This window comes from Acipenser ruthenus, chromosome 2 (assembly GCF_902713425.1).
Source record: "Acipenser ruthenus chromosome 2, fAciRut3.2 maternal haplotype, whole genome shotgun sequence".
NCBI lineage: Eukaryota > Metazoa > Chordata > Actinopteri > Acipenseriformes > Acipenseridae > Acipenser > Acipenser ruthenus.
This window is the reverse complement of record NC_081190.1, coordinates 35391439-35412347: the sequence shown is the minus strand read 5'-3', so window position 1 is coordinate 35412347 and position 20909 is coordinate 35391439. Positions and strand designations below refer to the sequence as shown.

Sequence of the window (20909 nt, the reverse complement as noted above, 5' to 3'; positions counted from 1 at the left end):
GGATACCCATATCACAAACACTGTTGTATTGTTTGCTTTGTATGCTGGCAATATTGAAATAACATGTCAAAGGAAAAGATTATTTAGCATGCAGTGACACAACTACAGTACTGAATAAACACTGCTTGGTTTAGCCCTCAAACAATAATCCATGTCTAGGACTTACACACAACGAAGCACAGTAAACCGTGCTCAGTAAAACTACAATTCCCACAATACAGCATTAAGGGTTGGTATCGGCACCACTTAGTCTATCTCTTTTTGCAACACTCAAACAATGTCCAATTACATTTGTATTCTTATGTATTTATTTTGATGAAAAAAACAGAATAGCACTTGTGCAAAACACTTAATGCTGGTGTAAAGCATTAGAGATACTGTATTTTAAAATCTCATATATTAAAATTTTACTAATTTGAACCTCAAACAAACTTCGTTAACATGGTGTATACATTAGAAATGCATCTGCAGTGAGCAATGTTTTGTGTTGTGTATTGCAATGCCCAGCTGAAACTTTTACCTGGGCGACAAAAGAAAATGGATATCCAAAATGCATTCATATCACTCAAGGATTTCAGCAAAAATTGAAAAACTGTTTTATAACTGACAATGTATACAGAAAACCTAATGAATTCGCATAAAAAACCAGCATTCATAAATGACACTAAGGGTGAGTGAAATGCAAACTTTTTATGTATTTATAAATAATAATTTAGGGTACTGACATGTAGATTGAGAATGTCCTAGTTATCATTTTACATAAATTTGACTATCCAAACAAATCTAATTACAGTTCCAGAGCTACAGTATTTGATACATGGCGCTGTTGATTCTGCAGTGCAAATTCTCTTGGGGGATTGGATGCCAGGAGTCAGAAGTGGAACTTGAATAAATCTAACTGGAATTTCTTAACAAAGTGCTAGCAGGCAGATTTACAATGTGAATATCACATAACGTGTAACAATATCCTATTGAGTAAAACAGTAGTGGCTAGTTATCTTCCCCTTAAAAAGTGTAATATACTCCTGGCCTTTTAAAAAACCTCAAACTCACTACAATAACTGATGCTAGTTGTCCCCCGTTGCTGGATAACACATAGCAAGTAATGGTGCTCATACTGTTTCCTGGGAGGATTCAGATCTTAAAGGTTAAGGTTATAAAACAAATATTTCAGCAACACATGTTTGGTAGGCACTATTGATCTCTGTAGTGAAAGATGTGCTAGCTAAAAATAAAACAAAACAAAAAAACAGAACTCTTCTGAGGATTCATTGCAGCATGTAGTCAAATAACTCTTTTTTTATAGCCTTGGGCTGTTTAAAACAGATGGTATTTAAGGCTGTACTTTAAATTGGATGTTACTCACTAGTATGATGAACAGTACTGTCACACCTTAATTCCACTGGTATTTCTTATTGGCACAGTATTTGTGCACGGCATGGATATTGTTTGTATTGACTAGTGGTTAAAATCCTATTTCAAGACTTGCCTCTGGTAATGTGGGTCTGCATGGACTGGGTGAAGGAGGCCAGGGAATATTTGTATCTTTTAAAGAATCACAGAAGCCCATAGAGCTACACTTTAAAATCTCTTATATGCATGGGTACTACACTGTGTAACAAGTGAAATGAATTTGGTGGTCTCAAACACTTTGGCTAGCAATCTGAATCGCAAAACCACCACTGTAAAATTCAGCACAGTTTGGCAGCCTCAGCTTAGCAGGGTTACAGGCAGGACTATGGAGCAGGGGAAGCCCTTTCCATATGAATTAAGGCAAATAAGGAGAGCTTAGTGGGGAGGTTTGCTAAGCACAATCCTGACTGCAGGCAATCATTTTAGCCCTTTTGAAATTCACAAAAAACCTAATAAAACTAGAAAGAATTATATTCATTTTAAAACATGTATGAGCTGTTTCTCTCTCTGTGGTACAAACACCCGCTGCACATCATTCAGATGACAGCTCATTCAGCCTATGGTTTTGCTGCCTCAGGAGGCAGAAAAACAGATTTAGTTTTTAACATTGGTATTAAACTCATCCATCTTCCCTATCAGTAAGTCTGTATGTCAAGTGTGGAATAGTTTGAAACCAGTAGCTCAGTTTGGCCTCCTTCATGCACTGCAGCGCTCCCTTTCTAAGCTGATGTGCTTCTTGATTTTTCCTTTCTGGCGCAACTGACCACCTTGCTTTGTTTTGTTTTGTTTTTTTTCTTTTTGTATTTCTTTTCCTTGCCTGTTTCTTTCTGTCTGTCCCACCTCCTCTTGGTTTCCAGCAAGGCTCAGGACTGGGGCTACTTGAATGAAGACGGGGAGCTTGGCCTGGCCTATCAGGGTTTAAAGCAAGTTGCCAGGTTACTACTTTCTTTTGCTTTTTGCTTGCATCTGTCTTTTCTTTACACTGGGGGTGTGGGGTGCGGTGCAATGGACAATACATTTTTCACTTTTGCTGTTGGTAATGAGGCTAAACTTCATTGCAGAACTTTTGTTACTGTACTAGTGCACTCCTGGTTTGCAATATTCCTTAATTTTTCTTTTTTTTTTTTTTAACCACTGTTTGGTGATATAGCAGCTGAGGTGAGGGATGTTACTATTGGGCACATTTGGTGTAATGTTTCAAGAGAAACTGGAGTGACCAGTTGTTATGGAGAGTGCAAAGGTGGGCCAGCAGGGGGCACTCTGTTGAATCCAGAAAGAGATGATGAGAGAGTGCTGATTTCTCTATAGTTGCGATGAAGACATAACTCACCAGAAAATATGATTCTGCACTCTAACAAGCACTGCACTAAAATATAAATTCATTAAATAGTTAACATAGTCTGAAGCAGTGGCCTCTCTGTAAGTACCTCTTATGTCAGGCATCATTAACAAAGCAAGTTATTTTCATGTAGAAATAACAAACAAAACATATCAATATTAAGCACATGATTAATTTTCTCAAATAAATAATATTTTTAGAACGCATAAATTAAAACGATTCACTTTGACAGATTATTCCATCACACATCATTTTCTTCACAATCAATATTCATTCACAATCAAGACCCTTAGTTAACCATCTTTTGAAGGAACATTTTTACCACTAAAAAACATCTTTTTAACACTGGCACTGTGCATCAAAATACAGCAGTGTTAAGCGATGTATTTTGTGTTTTAGCACCTTGCATGCTGCAAGGATTTTACTTAAAGCACTTATCTCACGACAGGAAAAAAAACCATTAACCATTGTAGATGGAGGAAGTAAATGTGGTTCCATTTGGATAATGACGTTTTAAAGCTATTTCCACATGAAAGAATCATCTTCCTCTCATCACACCCCTAGAGAGGGATGTAGATCGCTCTGCCAGCGGTGGTCAATCCAGCTGCTTGGCTGGGAGGACAACTGTTTGATATTAATGTCCTGTCCACCATTTCCTTTTGCACTACGGTACTTTTTATTTATTTGAACAATTTAACTTTTTTTTATTATTATTAATTCAACAATGACATAAAAAAATGAGAAAAACTTATTGAACAGGACATTTTATATTACAAAGAAAATTAATGACAGTGTCAAGACATTCAATAGTCACTTAACATTTAGTTGCATTAAGTGTATCCCATGAATGCGACAATAGATGGGCTGATTCATTTTCATAAAAGAAAGCTTTTGCATGAGCAGGACGACACCATAAAGCCTAGAGGACACTCTCATGTTTTCAGTCACAGCACTCTTCTGTCGTCTCCTGGGGTCAGCGTTTAAAAAATGACAGTAAATTAGAACAGTAAATGGGGAACACAGTGGGTATGTAAAACTACTCTCTTTAGGAGAAAATCCATAAGCAACATGTACTATTAGAATATTTACAAATGAATATAACCAATGGAGGTTATTGAGTTAGACTGTATTACATGTCTTTAAAAATAGGTTACCAGTTTAATATTTGTAATAAATACTTATCAAGGTAAACATTTAGATGATTATAAGAGATAGTGTTGCACAGGGCAATCCTATTTTAGTCCTTGGCCACCAATAAATTCCCACTGTGTGCCCTTGTGTGGCGCTACTAGTTGCACCCAGATATTAAACATGTTACAAATAGGAGCCTTTGCAATGTGGCATCTCAGTCATGTTTTCTGGGAAAAAAAAGAGAACTGTATCCTTAAACTAAGTCTTATCAGGTCTTATCAGGTTCTTTTTACCACTGCGACCTCTGCTCCAGACTATTAACTGACTAACACCTTCACTTTTCCCCTACTTTCCCTACATTGCCAGTCTGTATCAGTGGACTTTACTGTTGATGCTGTCAGTCACCTCTCCCCCTGAATATCCTACTATTACAGTGTCATTGCGTGTAACTGCAATGCATGAGTAAAATACAGAAACTAGTAATGTAAACCAGTATTTACTGGAGATGTATGCAATACAATAGAAGAATGTTTTAAAATGAGTTTACTTTGACATTGCAAAATCTTTTCAAAATGTGATACCAAAAAAAAAATGTTATACCAAAAAATATATATATATATACTACAAAGTTACAAGCTCATAAGACATTTTATGATGGGAATACGTTATTCAGCCCATCACAGCTCACAATTTCCCTGTAAACTAAGTCATTTGGCTAGCAGCTAGAAATATATAATTTATTTAGCTAAGTGTTGCTAGTTTTCTGGTATTTCAAACAAAAAATACAACACTATAAAAAAAATGTTAACTTGAAAACTAAATAAACAAGCCTGTTGTGTAATTTAAACTTGTCTTACATTTTAACAAAATACGTACCAACAGAAGTTTGGTTTTCGTAACAGCTTTTTCAAACAGTTCATTGCTCCAAGTTGTTCTTTTGAACCTTGACAAAGTCCATCATGGTGTTTTGTTACAGTGAGGCAAAATATGTTTGCTGGGCTTAAGTAACTGCCTCAGGAGAACTAATTTTACAGAATCCTTCTGCTGTTCATACCAAGACATGAAGCGCTGCTGTCTTGGCGTCGATGCCACAGGTTAGACTGACACATGCGTTTTTGTGTGTGTGTATGTGTGGACCACGGGCATTAAGTCTACATTGGCAATAATGTGCTGTATTGCAGAGATAAAACTCATCAAGGAGCCGTGGATGAATGGGGTGCGGATAAATGAGGCTCTACTGTGTTAGTTCATGACTTCTCCAGCTGTTTACAAAAGCCTTTTAATTCCAAACCCATTTAAGCCCTGTAGAGTGTACCCTGCTCAGAGAATCCTAACTGTGTTGTGCTTTATCAACAGTAATACTAATTTTTAATTAATTGGTACTATTGTGTAATGTCAAATGAAAGAAAAATAATTACAATAAACTTAGCCCCGTCAAAATTATGATATTGTATTGTAGCTGGTGCAGGTGATTTAAAATGTTCTTTAAACATCTTGAGTTGTATATTAAGAGTCACTCTTCAATAACTAATAAATTGTTCTGGATATACTTTATACACATGCAGTGTACAGTATACATTCTGACACAAGCACATCTTGATACCCATCGTAAAACTATAAGAAATATTTGATTGAGTGCCTCGGTTGGTGTCAGAACTACTTACTTTAGTGCTAGACCCCAATTAGCTCTGGTCTTGGGTTAACTTATCTATTGTTAGGTCATTTTAAGTAGCACCAATTAGGGTCTGTGAAACCAGCAGTTGGTATTTAAAGTTATGCTATACTGTAGATTATGCCAAGTGGAGTGCATGCCATTTATAAACCTCTATTACCCCATTTGTTTCTTAAGCTCTGTCCAAAACTGACGATGTTTTCACCTGATTTCCTGTGTGAATGTTATGCATGTTAACCCGTGGGTGACACAAGCTAATATATTGCTGGGGTTGGTATTTGTGGTCTTTCTAAATGATCGAAAACCCACACCATTATTTTAGGTTTCATGTTTTTCATTAAAAAGTTTCTCATACGTTGTTGTATTGGATAATATAAAACATTCTGAATGCAAATTTGTATGAGACTGATGCAATACATGCCTCCAGCAAGACAAGCTTTTGGAAAAAGGTTTTAAAATAGACATAAATAAAAAAAACTGCATTGTGTAAATCTTTTGCACTGATAATAACTGGTGCAAGTGCAATTATGTTGGCGCAGGTTAAGTCACAGGACATTTGGACATTGTGTGGGATTTCTGCATGTGCAACAACTTTGAGCTGTATATATCCTATGACTTAATGTACATCCTGTATGACACTTAGTGTGTAAACATGTGATTGTTTCATTGAATTGTATGTTGTTGCCCTAGACTCCTGGAAGCCCAGCTGCAGTCTCAGAGCAGGCAGTATGAAGACGAGATGGAGGCGCTGCGCACTCAGATCGAGGTTTTCAGGGACGAGATCGAGAGGAAGCAGGAGCTGCTCTCCCAGACCCTGCAGCTCTCCCCTGAGGCTCAAGTGGAGTACAGCGTACAGCAGGAGATCACACGCCTCACCAACGAGAACCTGGTGAGAAATCTCAACCCCAGACTAGCGATGAAGTGCCAAACAGCACATCTGTGCGCATTTCCAAGTCATAATCATTTGTGAGAGCGCCCTGGCTAATGCAACCATTGCAATAAAATGCATGTTTATACTGATTGTGCATAAAACAGAATTGTGTGCCAAAGGTGGGCCAGAGATGATAAAATCCCAAAATAATTTACTGTGTATCAGTGGACAGGCAAACAATGAATTTTTTTTTTTTTCGTTTTGCAAAATACGCGTTTTAGTTTTTATTCTGTTTGGTGAAATGAAAATGTAAGTAATTTCAACCAGGGTGTATGTGGATTGTCACCATACACTACTATGTTGAGTTTTCTGTCTGATGATGATAATGATGATGATGATAATGCTGCTGATAATGCTGCTGATGGTTATGATGATGTTGTTGTCTAGGACCTGAAAGAGATGGTAGAGAAGCTGCAGAAGAACGAGAAGAAGCTGAAGAGACAGCTGAAGATTTACATGAAGAAGGTTCACGAACTGGAGGGTAAGTTTCTTTAGCAAAAGTCCAGTGAGAGTTAATCTTCACCCCAATGTTTTAGCAGGGTTCCAAAGCATGGTGGCTTTCTGATGGCAGTCTAATCCAAACCTGGCCTTCTGTGTCTCTTCTGAAAAGCCATATTTTAAACACACCATACAGTGGATTCCTGTGCCACTTGGTAAGACTGTTCTTTTCTGTAACAGAAATGTTCTGTTAAGAGTTCTGTTTCAGCATGTTTTTCAGAATACCATTATCCATAATGAAGCAAAACTTTGAAGAAGTTTGTTTTCACAACAAGGATTGCCTTTAAGAATACTGATTCAGAATAGAAACAGAACACTGAATTTATCTAAGTGTGCTGAGATACAATGTGGTTAAAATACTTGCATTATGCACTGACTTGGTATTGGTATAGTGCCCATTCATGTCAACTGGAGCGATTGTCACAATGCATTGTGAACCTGCAGGCAGCCTGCATGGTTCGTGGCGACACTGATGGACGCACTACACTAATGTCTCTATTTCGTGTTTTCTCTGGCTGGGAGCCCAGTGGGGCAGGCTTAGTTGTAAATGTCAACATATTTCTCTGTGTATTATAGCAAAGTGCAGCAAAAAGTGTCAGCACAGCTCAGTGTTAGATATTGCAATGTTGAATATAACAGACTGCTGGGGAAATAATTCGAAGGCTTTTCAAAAACTGCCTTTCAAAGTTTTAAAAAAGGATTTCTCAACAGTTATGCTTTGCATATAACCAAAACCACTGATGTTGTACCATCTGACCAGGATGACCAAATTGTGAATGGACACGGGATCATTGGGGACATGGCATTAGGGAAATGTGAACTGGAATAGGCTAATTTGAAACATGCTGTGAAAGTTTTGTGCTCATCTTTGGACCTCGCTCTGCACACTTAACGAATCCATCACACTAGGTTATGGCTTTATTGGGTATTATATATCAGCCAAATAATGTTTCTGTGAGCGGGGATGTTTGGCATGTGATAACAGACAAACCCTTATTTAGTTTATTATTTCATAATTCCAGCTGCCGAGCCTGCAGTGCAGCCTGAGAGGCGTCGCCATGAGCTGACTCGGCAGGCGACGGTCCAGAGGAAGGAGAAGGATTTCGAGGGAATGCTGGAGTATTACAAGGAAGACGAGAACCTGCTGGTCAAAAACCTTGTCACAGGTAACATAAACAGCAGCAGTGGCAGATATCTTGAACGACCATCATTCACTCAATCAAAGAAGAGGGTAGACAAATGCAGCAAAACATTTTGATAATGCCTTCATCCATTTTACACATGTACAGAAAGTGACATCCACTGTTCAACACCAGTGGCAGCATTGTAAATCAATTTTGATTAATGTCATGTTTTAGCAAGAAAAGCCCTCCTTTCCCCTGACGCTACAGTCAAAAGTAGACGTAAGGACAATACTGAGGTTAGGATACAGGTCCAGCAAATGTCCCTGTACAGATGTAGTTGAGCGTCGCAAGAGGTGAGGATGATACATCGGCTGGAAACGCATTTATTTTAATTTGTTTCCAGGTTCATTCAGACACGCAGCTCTATGCATGTGATAAACTGTACATGCATTCACTTCAAGTTTGCAGCACAAACGGCATGAGTAAGCAAGCTTTGTTTGTAGTCTGTTGAAATGAATTACTACGCGACACACACTGACATAAACTTGCAGTGGCTTTAAAACTTGGCCTGAAATTTAGATTAAATTATATTTTTCTTCATAAAAAGATTCCAAAGCAAGTTAACAAAATCTGTTTTAGAAACAGACTGGAGTATTTAATACCGGCGCTGTTTTTGGAAAGAAAATACAATCTTCCACTTAGTTTTTCTTCTTTAAATTAGTCTACTGTAAATTCAGACCTACAAGCAATTTTAGTTAGTTCTTTAATTTGCTACATTAAATATACAGTAGTGCTATGGCACAGTGCGCTTTTTTCTCTATTCCTTGTTTGTTTAATAATAAAACAACCCTATATTCTAATTTAGGTATGTGCCTATCTAGCCCTACCACCTCTGCAGTCGCCTTGCAATGCACATCACAAAGCAGTATAATGAAGCACTTGCTTGATGCTTACTATTGCTGAAGTCTGACCTGACTTTCCAGGACTAAGATCTGTTGAAAATCCATCTTTATAACGCCTTCATTGTTATCACTGTTTGATTTGGTTAGTTGTGTCATAAACTCAGTTTGAATTAGATGACTGCAAATGTTAAATTATTAACAAAACATTTATTTCCATTCCATTTTGGACAATTTTTCATGAAGTAGTTCATCAGCATGTGAAAAAGAAAATACAGAATGTGGAACACATTAATACAATCATTTGGTTTAAATCAACTGTAAGTTCTTTCCTGGACTGTGTGTTTTGAACTTACCGTGCTTTGCTTCAATCCCATTATGCCCTTATAAAAGGTTTCATTGTATGTTTGCATGATATTTTTGCAGTTTTACAATCCTTCTCCAATGCTTTACCATAGTTTACCCTGCTTTGCCATATTTATGAATATGCTTTACCATACTTTGATATTCTTTATACTACTTACATATGCAGTACCAGGCTTTCACTATGCTTTATTACACTTTGCTAGGCTTTTACTATGGGAAACTTACAAGGATGGCAGGCACACATACTTTATATTGGTGTGCTCCTGTTTTAACAGTGTTGAATAAGAGTTTTTTTTACTTTAGCTTAGAAGTTCTAATTTTTGAAATTGACTGCAGACCTAGCAGACACTAGTGAACTTAACTTACTGTATCTAATGTGGCCTGTCTTTAATCAATCAGGGTTAGCAGCTGTATGTAGAATGTATTTTCAAAAGTTCAGCACTTAGAGCAATGGGAATTTGCAGGCAGTGTTTTTTCCCCCGCTAACTGTAATCATGCAGAACGAGAGTCTGCTCAATATAAATCATACTGCACTTGCTCCATTTGCTGAATAGTGATGACTGACATTATTGAAGTTTAGAAAATATTTACCCAATTTATACACATGCTGCATATTACCACTGCTCAAAAGAAAAATTTAAAACTCAATTTGTCAATAAATTTAGAAAACAATTCTGCATACAGTGCTATGCAAGCTTGTCAAATTGAACAGAAATATACTGGACACTTTGAGCTAGTTTTTTGAGTGTTTTTGTCAACTGTATTAAAATATAAATATATGAATGTACTGAGCATCCATTGCCTTCAGTTCTTGGACCTGGGTTGAATCTAGCCTGTAGACTATTGCAAGTCCACGTCGTAAAAACTGCCAACAGCAGTTCTTGCAAGCAGCGAGTTGGTTTGATTTATCTGGATTCCTCTCAACTGTCCTAGCATTGAAAAAAAATGTTATTAAATGGTTCATTTATTTTAATTAATCACATTTAAAAGTTCTTGAATGAGGCCAGTTTTCATCCATAATAACTGTTATTCTTGCATTGCCTACAACGTACTGTGCTTCTGCACTGACACTGGAGTGTTTAATGCTCTGTGCTACATTGACAGATATGAAACCCCAGGTGGTATCAGCCACAGTGCCCTGCCTGCCAGCCTACATCCTCTTCATGTGCATCAGGCACGCAGATTACATGAATGACGACCAGAAGGTCCACTCCCTGCTCACCTCGACCATCAACGCCATCAAAAAAGTATTAAAGGTAAAAACCATGCTGTGGCGGCTTGTTTGATCCATTCAGGTCATATTATCCACGCTGCCATGCTTTTGCAAAGTGTAATATTTTTATACGGATCCCAGGATCAGTCACAATGGCTGTGTCCAACATTTCAAATATGGGGGCAAAGTTTTTGTTGATGTCTAAGGACTTGGGTGGGATTTACACAGAACCAGTTAGTGCTGGAAGTACTGATTTTATATATTTATTTGTATTTATTTATCTTGTTTTACGCTTTCAGCACAGGGTCTGAGTTCATATCTCTTTCCAGCTCGACACATTTGCCATATTACGGTAAAGATGTATCTGTACTGTATTGAACTATTGTTTGTTTAGAAAGCCACATTATATAATGATAGAGGTATTATAGTGGAACTGGTATATTTGTCGGATTTTAGTTAAACTAATTCTGTGCCATAATGTATCCACTTGGGCTGAGCCACACTTAATAGGAGAAGCTGCTCCCTTCACGGCCGTTGATTCATTAAGACAGTATTAATAAACGCTACATTGTATTACTTTGTTACAGAAACACAATGACGACATTGAGATGACCTCCTTCTGGTTGGCTAACACCAGCCGCCTCCTGCACTGTCTGAAGCAGTACAGCGGAGATGAGGTGAGGCCCTTACTTTGCTAAAGCATATCAAGTATGTTGTGGTTGTCACAGAGGAGAAATAAAGGTGGATGGTTGTGTATGAAGATAGTTCCATATGGCAGGAGTTAGACCCCAAGGAGGGCTCATTTCATAATTCACAAACGCCATTTAAATGAAATGCGACACATTTGAACCTGTAAACATTGTCGTTCTGTCAATGCTCCACTCAGGCCTTCATGACCCAGAACACAGCCAAGCAGAACGAGCACTGCCTGAAGAACTTCGACCTGGCGGAGTACAGGCAGGTCCTCAGCGACCTCTCCATTCAGATCTACCAACAGCTCATCAAAGTGGCAGAGGGTATCCTGCAGCCCATGATAGGTGAGATCCTCTTCCTTGTTTTATTTTCTGTGCTTTGATTGACTCACTTCATACCTTCTATATACTGCAGGCTTCTACCTCGTTACCACACGACGTCATTTCGTAAAAGAGAGATCAAAGAACTGTGTGAAATACATTAACGCATTGGTAGTCAATAGGCGGATCACGGTATGAATCCGGACCGCCAGTACATTTTAAACGTACTGCCAAGTTAAATGCCAGTTTGTGCTTTGCTTGCATTCACACTGGAAATGCTATGAATTTCAGACGACATAGTTCTTATGACAGCGTGGTATAGTAGGTGTCGCTGTTATAGTAAAGTTGTAGATGAATTAGTGTTATTAGTAGCTATAATCTTGTAGTTGTGTCTACTGTAGCCTGTTTTGCAAGTGTCAACCTCTCCCTTCTCTATGGCTAATAAAATAACCGTCACTAGTACACTTTTTTTGGAAATAAACTAATAAGATAGAATATTGATACCTTCTGTGTGGTTCGTGTTCAGAAAATCGCCCCTCACAGAGACTATGTACGAGTACTACAAAGCCCATTTTTGTTAAGTAGCTTTTCCAAGCTGAATACAAATTATTACTGATAACAGTAAAACCTATGATACAATGCTCTTTTTTTTAGAAAAATGTTGTTATATTGCGTAATCATGACTCAGGAAAACACACAATATTGTACTGTACTACACATGTTGTATGTAATAAAGTCTCCATGGCAGCACTGAATGATCTCATGAGTAACAGAATAGCGCACATGCAGTAGTGTGCAAACACCTCAAGATTTGTCATTTATATCCTTTATATACCGACCTGCATGAAAACCTCAGGGTGTGAGAATTTAAATTTTCGGTCAGTAATCAGTGATTTAGAAACAATAGGTACTTGTGTGAAAAAGTTAGACCACTTTGTGCTTTAATTAGGCATCTTAAACAACTTCTAAAAAGTATTGATTACATATGCACAACAAATTGAAACTACAGAAGCAATGGGGTGTAATACATTTGCACACTACTGTATGTCATGTACAAATTGATCTGTAATTAGGGAGTACTTTGTTTTAAAATTGAACCTAATGAAAATCTTAAAGGGATATGCCCTTTTATCAAAACAAGCATTGTATTTGCCAAGTACAAGTTGATCTAATGTTGAGCAGTAATCTCAGCACTCATAAGAACCTAAATTATTTAATGAACATGTACATTTTAAAAAGGGGCAACACATGAGTTTGACTAATTTTAAAGTAGGTGTCATTCTGTTGAGGAAAATGGGAGCACACCTCAATTGGGCAGACATGAATAATATAGATCAGCAAGGCCTTATTAACACCAAGAGGCTCTTTATACTGTACTTAATAAAAGAAACGTATACAATTCAGTGACAAAAGCATAGGATGGAGGTCAAAGAAAGTTCATTTCTCACCAGGTAGCCCACTTTCAGTTGTGACCTATTGATTTACCATGCTTTATTGCTCCCCAGAGCAAAAACCTGTCCACTCTGTTACTTTTATATGATTGCATGTTATTTCAAGCATCTTTTTGTCCTAAATGATATATACTGTACAGTGCGTGTGTGGGTAAACAGCAAACAGAGTGGTAACGGGGTCTATCTTTTCAGTGTCTGCCATGCTGGAGAACGAAAGCATCCCAAGCCTTTCTGGTGTCAAGCCCATGGGTTACAGGAAACGCTCCTCCAGTATGGTAGACGGAGAAAACAGCTACTCCCTGGAGGCCGTCATTCGCCAGCTGAACGCCTTCCACGCCACCATGTGTGACCACGGCCTGGACCCCGAGATCATTCAGCAGGTCTTCAAGCAGCTCTTCTACATGATCAGCGCAGTGACGCTCAACAACCTGCTGCTGAGGAAGGACGTGTGCTCCTGGAGCACTGGGATGCAGCTCAGGTACCTCCGACACCTCGAGGATATCGTCTAGCACTGCACATTCGGGGCCAGGCTTTTGTGGTAGTCCTGGATATACAGCTGTGTTAAAAAGAATTAGGAGGGCAGCAGTGTGGAGTAGTGGTTAGGGCTCTGGACTCTTGACCGGAGGGTCGTGGGTTCAATCCCAGGTGGGGGGGACACGTACTGCTGCTGTACCCTTGAGCAAGGTACTTTACCTAGATTGCTCCAGTAAAAACCCAACTGTATAAATGGGTAATTGTATGTAAAAATCTTATAACAATTGTAAGTCGCCCTGGATAAGGGCGTCTGCTAAGAAATAAATAATAATAGGAGGTTATGTCAGTGGTATATGTTCAGACTGGACACTGGAACCATTTAAACCACTGTAACCGAAGCAGACTGTCAGTAATCTGTACAGCAAGATTACTGATGAAGAATTATTGATATATAAATATGTTAGCTGAATTGTTTGAATCTGAAAAAGCACTTGGCTAAATCCTCCGTTATTTTTTTTTTGGTGTAGTATACTGCAGCATACACTAGATTGTGACAAATGATGTTGCAATTGTAACTGCAGCAGGAATGTAATGGGACAAGTAAAAATTCACATTGAGGTTTTGAGATCTCATTTCCAAGGGGATCATGGAGGTTGACTACAGAATAGCTAACAGTAGGTATATGCTGAATACTGATTGGTGGTACTGCCTGTGTGGATTGCAGGTATAACATCAGCCAGCTGGAGGAGTGGCTGCGGGGGAAGAACCTGCAGCAGAGCGGAGCGGTGGGCACCATGGAGCCCCTCATCCAGGCTGCACAGCTGCTGCAAGTGAAGAAGAAAACCACAGAAGATGCCAGAGCCATCTGCTCCCTGTGCACATCACTCTCCACACAGCAGGTAATCCCAACTTCAACCCATAGGGATAAGGGATTCATATGTCTTCATCTCCTGCATCAGAGGCGCAGAACACAGTCAATTTACAATATTTAGTTCTGAAAATTTGACGCTCTACTAAAGGGGAGCAAACCTTCCACTTTTATTGGGTTGAAGATTTATTTGGTTCTTTGCTTGTTTACATGTATTTTTTTTCATGTTTTAATATATTTCAAGACATCGCCTTATGCTTGAAAATGCATGTAGCAGCAGGGTACAAAATTACTTCATGTACTGTAGGGTTCACTCCAGTGATCTGGTCTTCCTCGTGTGACCTGCAGTGTTATCCACGTACATGAAAACCAGTGTATCTAAAATTTAAAGTCTAAAACAGTGAGTATTTCTAGGGTAAGAAAATGCATATTAAGACCTTTCTTCTCACTGCTTTGATAGAATATGTCTGAATAGCACTGGGATGCAGCTCAGGTACATCCTATACCTCTAGTATATTGTCCAACACTGAATATTAAGGACTAGGCTTTTTTTTTTTTTGGTAGTTCTGGATGTACAGTACAGCTATGTTAAAAAGGGTTAGAGTTATGAGGTAATATCAACTGTATATATTTAGACTGGACACTGGGGTAAAAGAACATGCAGGTTCTCCTGTAAAACCTCAGGGGTGGGGTGGTTTAGTGTATTGTTAGCCATGGTGTGTTCGGGGCCTAGACCAATGGATAGGCAGTATTTGTCGTTGCATAGACTTTAATCTTGATATGCAGTGACAGGAAGCATGATAAATATTATTATTATTATTATTATTATTATTATTATTATTATTATTATTATTAGTAGTAGTAGTAGTAGTAGTAGTAGTAGAGTTGCTAGCAACTATAAAGGCTTCCAAGCAGTTATCATTTAAGTGCAATTTAAGTGGTTATTATAGATGAAACGTTATCATCACAACTGTGCTAACTGTGTAAATTTTGGCACAAATATGAGAATACTTTTGAAAATTCCCTGAAATTGTCATTAAATCTAAGATGGCTGCCACACCATGTGATCAAAGGCCGCCATATTGACCACAGTACAATATCCCATAGTCTTGTACATCCATGTCAAATTTTGTGCATTTTGGTGCAGCAGATCAGAAGTTATAGGCAGTTTTATAGCCAGGTGCGTATGTTGATGATGTCATTCATCACCGTTTGACCTTAAGGAGAGGTCACGGGCGATGACATTTTTTCATAGAACACATATAACTTCCTATACGTGTTCCATTATAACTTGGACCCTGTCGGCACTCCCTAGGAGTTAAAATTTCAACGTAAATTCCAATATGGCCACCGTGCCGTGTGAGCAATCAGTTTCAATCTTCAGCAGTTATTACTTTCCAAAGGTCTGTACAATTGTGTTGACACTGAAGAGCATAAGTGCAAAAGTGTTCTTGTTATGGGTTGCAAAAGTTTTTTTACAATTATCAATATGGCCGCCAAACCATGTGACCAAAATGTGTCATTTTCATATCACCAGTACTTTACGTGAGTCTCTATGGTCATATAAAGTTTCATGACTGTTTATGTATTGCACCTTGGATTTATGCACGAATGTATGAAAATAGCGCTGTCGTGAAACGGTTATTTGCACGCCGCGGCCATGTTTTTTAGCGAAAAAGCGTGGATTTTATAAACGGTAGAAAGGACCTGGTCATGAACATGCATGCCAATTTAGGTTTTGATTGACGTTGCGGTTTAAGACAAGAAGATTGTTGAATATTTGGCGCCAATCCAGCGTAGCGGGCAAAGTAATTGTTTAATCGACCTCGATTGAGCATATGTTTTTTATAGGCCATTGCTGCACTATCTGCTGCCATTGTCACAGTTCCAGCTTAAGTTGTTTTTAAAGGCAAGAGTTTTGAAAAATTCCCAAAATTTCCACGAAATCCAATATGGTGGTCGAACCATGTGACTTTTTCATTCGGGGACGCCAGTCTGGTTGTCCAGCCATAGGCATCTACTTACGTATGTGTTTTCATAACTCTGCGATGATGTTTGGGAAGAAAAAAATAAATAAATAAATATAATAATAATAATAATAGGCTTCCCAGCCATAATAATAATAATTGTAAAGTGCAAACACACCTCCTGCAAAAACGCATACGGTGCAACAGAATTGATAATGGCTGAGTAAGAAATAATGAATCATTAGAGACCTTAAATTAGCTTTTAATTGCAATGTTTCAGCATTATGACAGTTGATTAACAATACCATATTTTGTACATCTGTTCACAGTTGAGAGGAGTTACAAATGTCTGTGATCCCCTTCAGTTTCCTATTAATTGATTAAGTGCAGATGTAAAGTCATAACATTAATACAACTGTCAAACTGTGAGATACCAAACTATAAAAAACCCTATGAGTTATAATACCTTGTGCACATTCAATAAACTTTTTTTTTACTTTTAATTGCAGATTGTGAAGATACTGAATCTGTATACTCCATTGAATGAGTTTGAAGAACGTGTAACAGTGTCTTTCATTAGAAATATACAGGTGAGTTTTTTTGTCTGATAGAACAACATACCGTAGACAGTACGAGGCTTTGTGCTTATAGCTTTATAACCTGAACCAGTTGGCTGCCACAATAAACAGAACGCTGTGTCTTCTGGTGTGCTTGTCTGACTGTCTGCAAGTCTACATTAAATATTCAGTTTCAGAAACAGCACTGTCAAATCCTGAGCTCTTCAAAATAATTAAGTTAAAAGATATTCCATGAATGTGAATGGAGTACTGTGGGCATTTCATGAATGAAAATGGACAAATTACCAATGTTTACAAAATGAGTACTTTACTCTACAGCGCTGAATACAGAAAGGTTATTCAATGAAAGATATTTCAACGCTTGTTGTATAAAACAGTATAAAAAGATTGCAATAAAGATGATTTTCTAAACGGAGGTGTATATGTTTGGGTGAAAGTCTGAATCTGGTCAATCTTAAGTTTTACTGGTAAATTATGAAGAAATAAATTGCTTTTCAGACATTTACCGGTTAATCTTATGATTTGCAGAAGCTTATTGGTAAATGCAGGTATATCATCGAAGAATGTATTTATTTCTTCATATAAGTGGTCAATTAACATAATCATTAATGTCAAAGAATATATTTATTTCTGCATACACATTTTCCATTAAGAAAATAATCATGAATGAGCTTACAGTAATGCACAATTGAGCATTTTAAACTAGTTCTACATGGTACTGAACAACATTGTGATCCACTTATTAGAACAACCAACATTCTGGTAAATTTACGTATAAAACAATTCACAATGGCATTGAAGGACATTGTACTCCAAATACACAGTAGTTTGATGAAAAATAACATTATGTTAAATGTAAATTAAATAATAAGGACACAAGTTTTTTCAACAGAAAATCACGCTTTGGTTATGACACAAAACGACTCCTGAAGCCTTACAATGCGTGAAAGCAAGACATTCAGTCATTAGCCAAAGGCACTTGGTTACCAGTAAATATCCAGTAAATATCAGAAGGCGTTATCGTGTTTAATTTGGATATTGGTGAATGTCGACATTTACCGTAACATATACATGTGTAAGAGTACTGTAACCAGCTGCATCTCCTGTCATGGGCACTGAAAATATTAAACGATCAATAACATGAAGCAGGCTAGTACTAAAAATAAACATACCTGGAAAGTAAACAGGTGTATTTTTTAATTTGTTTGTTTTGTTTGAATGTGTGTTTTTATATATACTTGGTAACAAATGTGCTTTAATGAACAAGATTTAAATATGTAGTTTTGGACTGCAATGATTTATTTGTTTTGCTTTAACATTCTCTCTTTGCAACCGCACAAAAACTGTCAAAGTTTTTTCTTTAAATAATACAAATTTGTATTTTTTTTTTTCTTCATAGGGTCAGCTACAAGGGCGCAACGATCCTCAGCAGCTGCTGCTTGACTTCAAACACACGTTCCCTGTCCTTTTCCCTTACACCCCATCAGCTCTCAGCCTGGAGACCTTGCACATACCAGCCAGCCTGAACCTGGACTTCCTAACCAGGGTTTGATTCCTCTGCACTGAACAAGACATGGCGGTGACAGGCCCAGTCTGCAACCTGATGAAAACAGCTTGGATAAGTGGAGGGGTCAGGGCCAGCTTTGAGCTCTGATGGGACTTCCTATATAATGGTAGCGAGCCTATCAGAAGACTTCCAACTGAACCTGTAGTAACATTAAGCAGGGTTTTTATTTATTGTCCCTTAATAGTGACACTTTATTATGATCAATATATGTGACATATACAGCAATGTTGCTTGGTACAGTAGAAAAAACATGTCTGTGTTTGGAAATACTACTACTACTAATGATAATAATAATAATAATGGTTAGGTAGGAAATACATTATTATTGTTATTAGTAGTTGTTGTAGTAGAAACAGTACTCACAAGCCACTTAGAAGTGAATGCATTGGCACAGTAAAACATACTCCAACACCCAAGTGGTTATTATACTTTCAGTAAGAGTGGGAAACATTCACATTGTTGATAAATTAATGAAATATGAAGTTATTTTTTGAAGTTTGCATTCTTAATGTCGCTAGGTTGTCCTTGTTTTCCTGCCTCTGATTTGTCCCTGTGTATCGTACCCTCTGTCCATCCATTCTGTGCCAGAGCTACCCATTCAACTGAAGTAAACCTTCGTAATAAAGTGACACTATAATACAGGAAGTGGGTACTCTAGAATCACACAACAAATAAACCCCAGGCAGGCATGACTTCTCACTGTAGAGTCACACAAGTTCATTTAAACTTCATAAATGTTACTTGTTTGTTTCAACTGATGGTGAGATACAGTACAATGTTCTATAAGATGCCGTATAGACATTCTAAAAGGGCTTATTTTTAATATGGAAACAGCTACTGTGTTTAATGGACTGGGCCACTTGATTTGACCCCAGGCATAATCTTCCAATTCCTGTACCAACCAAGATGTTTCTTGTCTGAATTAACATAGGAAATGTTTACTGTGTAGCATTATGCTAGCCATATCTAATCTTCCATTTCATGTCATATGTGGTGCCTGTACAACCCTCAATGTAACTTGGTGATGACGGTCAGCCACATTTATAGTAAATGCGCTCTTTTGAATCATCTTTGTTGTGAGTATATTATTTGGTTCGTGCCTAATCTGGTGATCTGACATCTCCATCTGTGTAGATGCACCCCTTTATGTAACGCTGGATGTGGCTCATGATAGTCTCATTCAGTTGTTCTGTAAGAGCAACCAACACTTATTTGCCACATAATTAATATACTGTACCAGTAAGGCAAGCCAAGCATCTATTACATTTGCAATGAACTTGCAAATCTTGACGATCCGTCAATGGCTTTGTTTGTAATTACATACATATAGCATACAGTATCCTGTACATGGTTGCTTGTATTCTGTTAGGACATATTCATGAAGAGTAAATATCATATACTGTATGTTTGATGTGTTTTGATAAATCAGCTCTTGAAATGGAAGATAGATCACTGTGTTTCATGCAGTGTCTACAATTCTATTCAGATATTCTTTTGCTTTTTAAAATGTTTACACCACCTCTGTTCCAGTTCACAATTCTCCCTTGTGTTCGGTGGGTTCAACGCATGTTGATAAACCAAGCCTTACAGATCATCTTGTGCCACACTGTGGAAGATGCAGCGATGGGTACAAACACATTGGAATGTCTTTCCTTTCTCCACTGTTGTGCACAAAGTGAATCTGGATACATGACTGGTGTATTTATGCCTGTACTGTGATCTTAGCAGTAAAACTATACAGATGTAAAATAATGTGTATACAAATCAAACCATATGTGTGTGTGTATATATATATATATATATATATATATATATATATATATATATACATACAGCTAGATTTATACTAACAGTATGGTTAGCTAGCTCAAGTTCTGTGACCACCTAACAGAAGTTCTAGATGATTGAAAGCCAGTGATTTTTGTTTATCTTACATAATGATAATATTGAAAGTGGAGTTCAATATCACAAAACCCCAACATGTTTAAATGAATTGGCACAACTGACAGTCGCTGCTGAGGCCAGGCCAGGCCTGCATGTCAGAGGTAGTTGTTCTGGTCAGGATTGAAAGTGAGTTGGTGAAGCTCTGTGGAGATGCTCACATGGTGCCCACCGGTACTATCCCTTGCGTTAGTGTCTTTGTCCCTCATCCTTCATGAGCACGACACAAACATTGTGTGAATTATTATATATATATATATTTATATATTGCCTTCAAAAGGGGTGGGTGGGGTATATTATAATATCTGTATATGAATTGTACTTATGAGAGAAAAGTGATTCAAATTAAAAATTATGCTGATGAAAAGTTTTATCTTTTGAACAAACATGTAAACTACACATTCTTTCTGAAAACAGTCATAAATAAACCTCTGGATATAACAATTAAAAACATTTTAAATACA

At 37.6% G+C, this 20909-nt stretch overlaps 1 protein-coding gene across 3 annotated transcripts in view; it reads left to right on the top strand.

The window, feature by feature from the left end:
• The window catches only part of LOC117409401 (unconventional myosin-Vb), a 138335-nt gene extending 117426 nt beyond the window's left edge, over nucleotides 1-20909 (top strand). For 2 of the 3 annotated variants that reach the window (XM_058994994.1, XM_058994997.1), the window contains exons 30-40: nucleotides 2271-2348; nucleotides 6246-6444; nucleotides 6874-6967; nucleotides 8007-8150; nucleotides 10478-10629; nucleotides 11174-11263; nucleotides 11473-11623; nucleotides 13243-13528; nucleotides 14249-14423; nucleotides 16869-16949; nucleotides 18337-20909. In XM_058994994.1, coding sequence (XP_058850977.1) covers nucleotides 2271-2348; nucleotides 6246-6444; nucleotides 6874-6967; nucleotides 8007-8150; nucleotides 10478-10629; nucleotides 11174-11263; nucleotides 11473-11623; nucleotides 13243-13528; nucleotides 14249-14423; nucleotides 16869-16949; nucleotides 18337-18489 — 1603 coding nt within the window. In that variant the 3' untranslated portion in view covers nucleotides 18490-20909. The remainder of the gene's footprint in view (nucleotides 1-2270; nucleotides 2349-6245; nucleotides 6445-6873; nucleotides 6968-8006; nucleotides 8151-10477; nucleotides 10630-11173; nucleotides 11264-11472; nucleotides 11624-13242; nucleotides 13529-14248; nucleotides 14424-16868; nucleotides 16950-18336) is intronic. The other variant, XM_058995003.1, reaches the window with a different exon arrangement.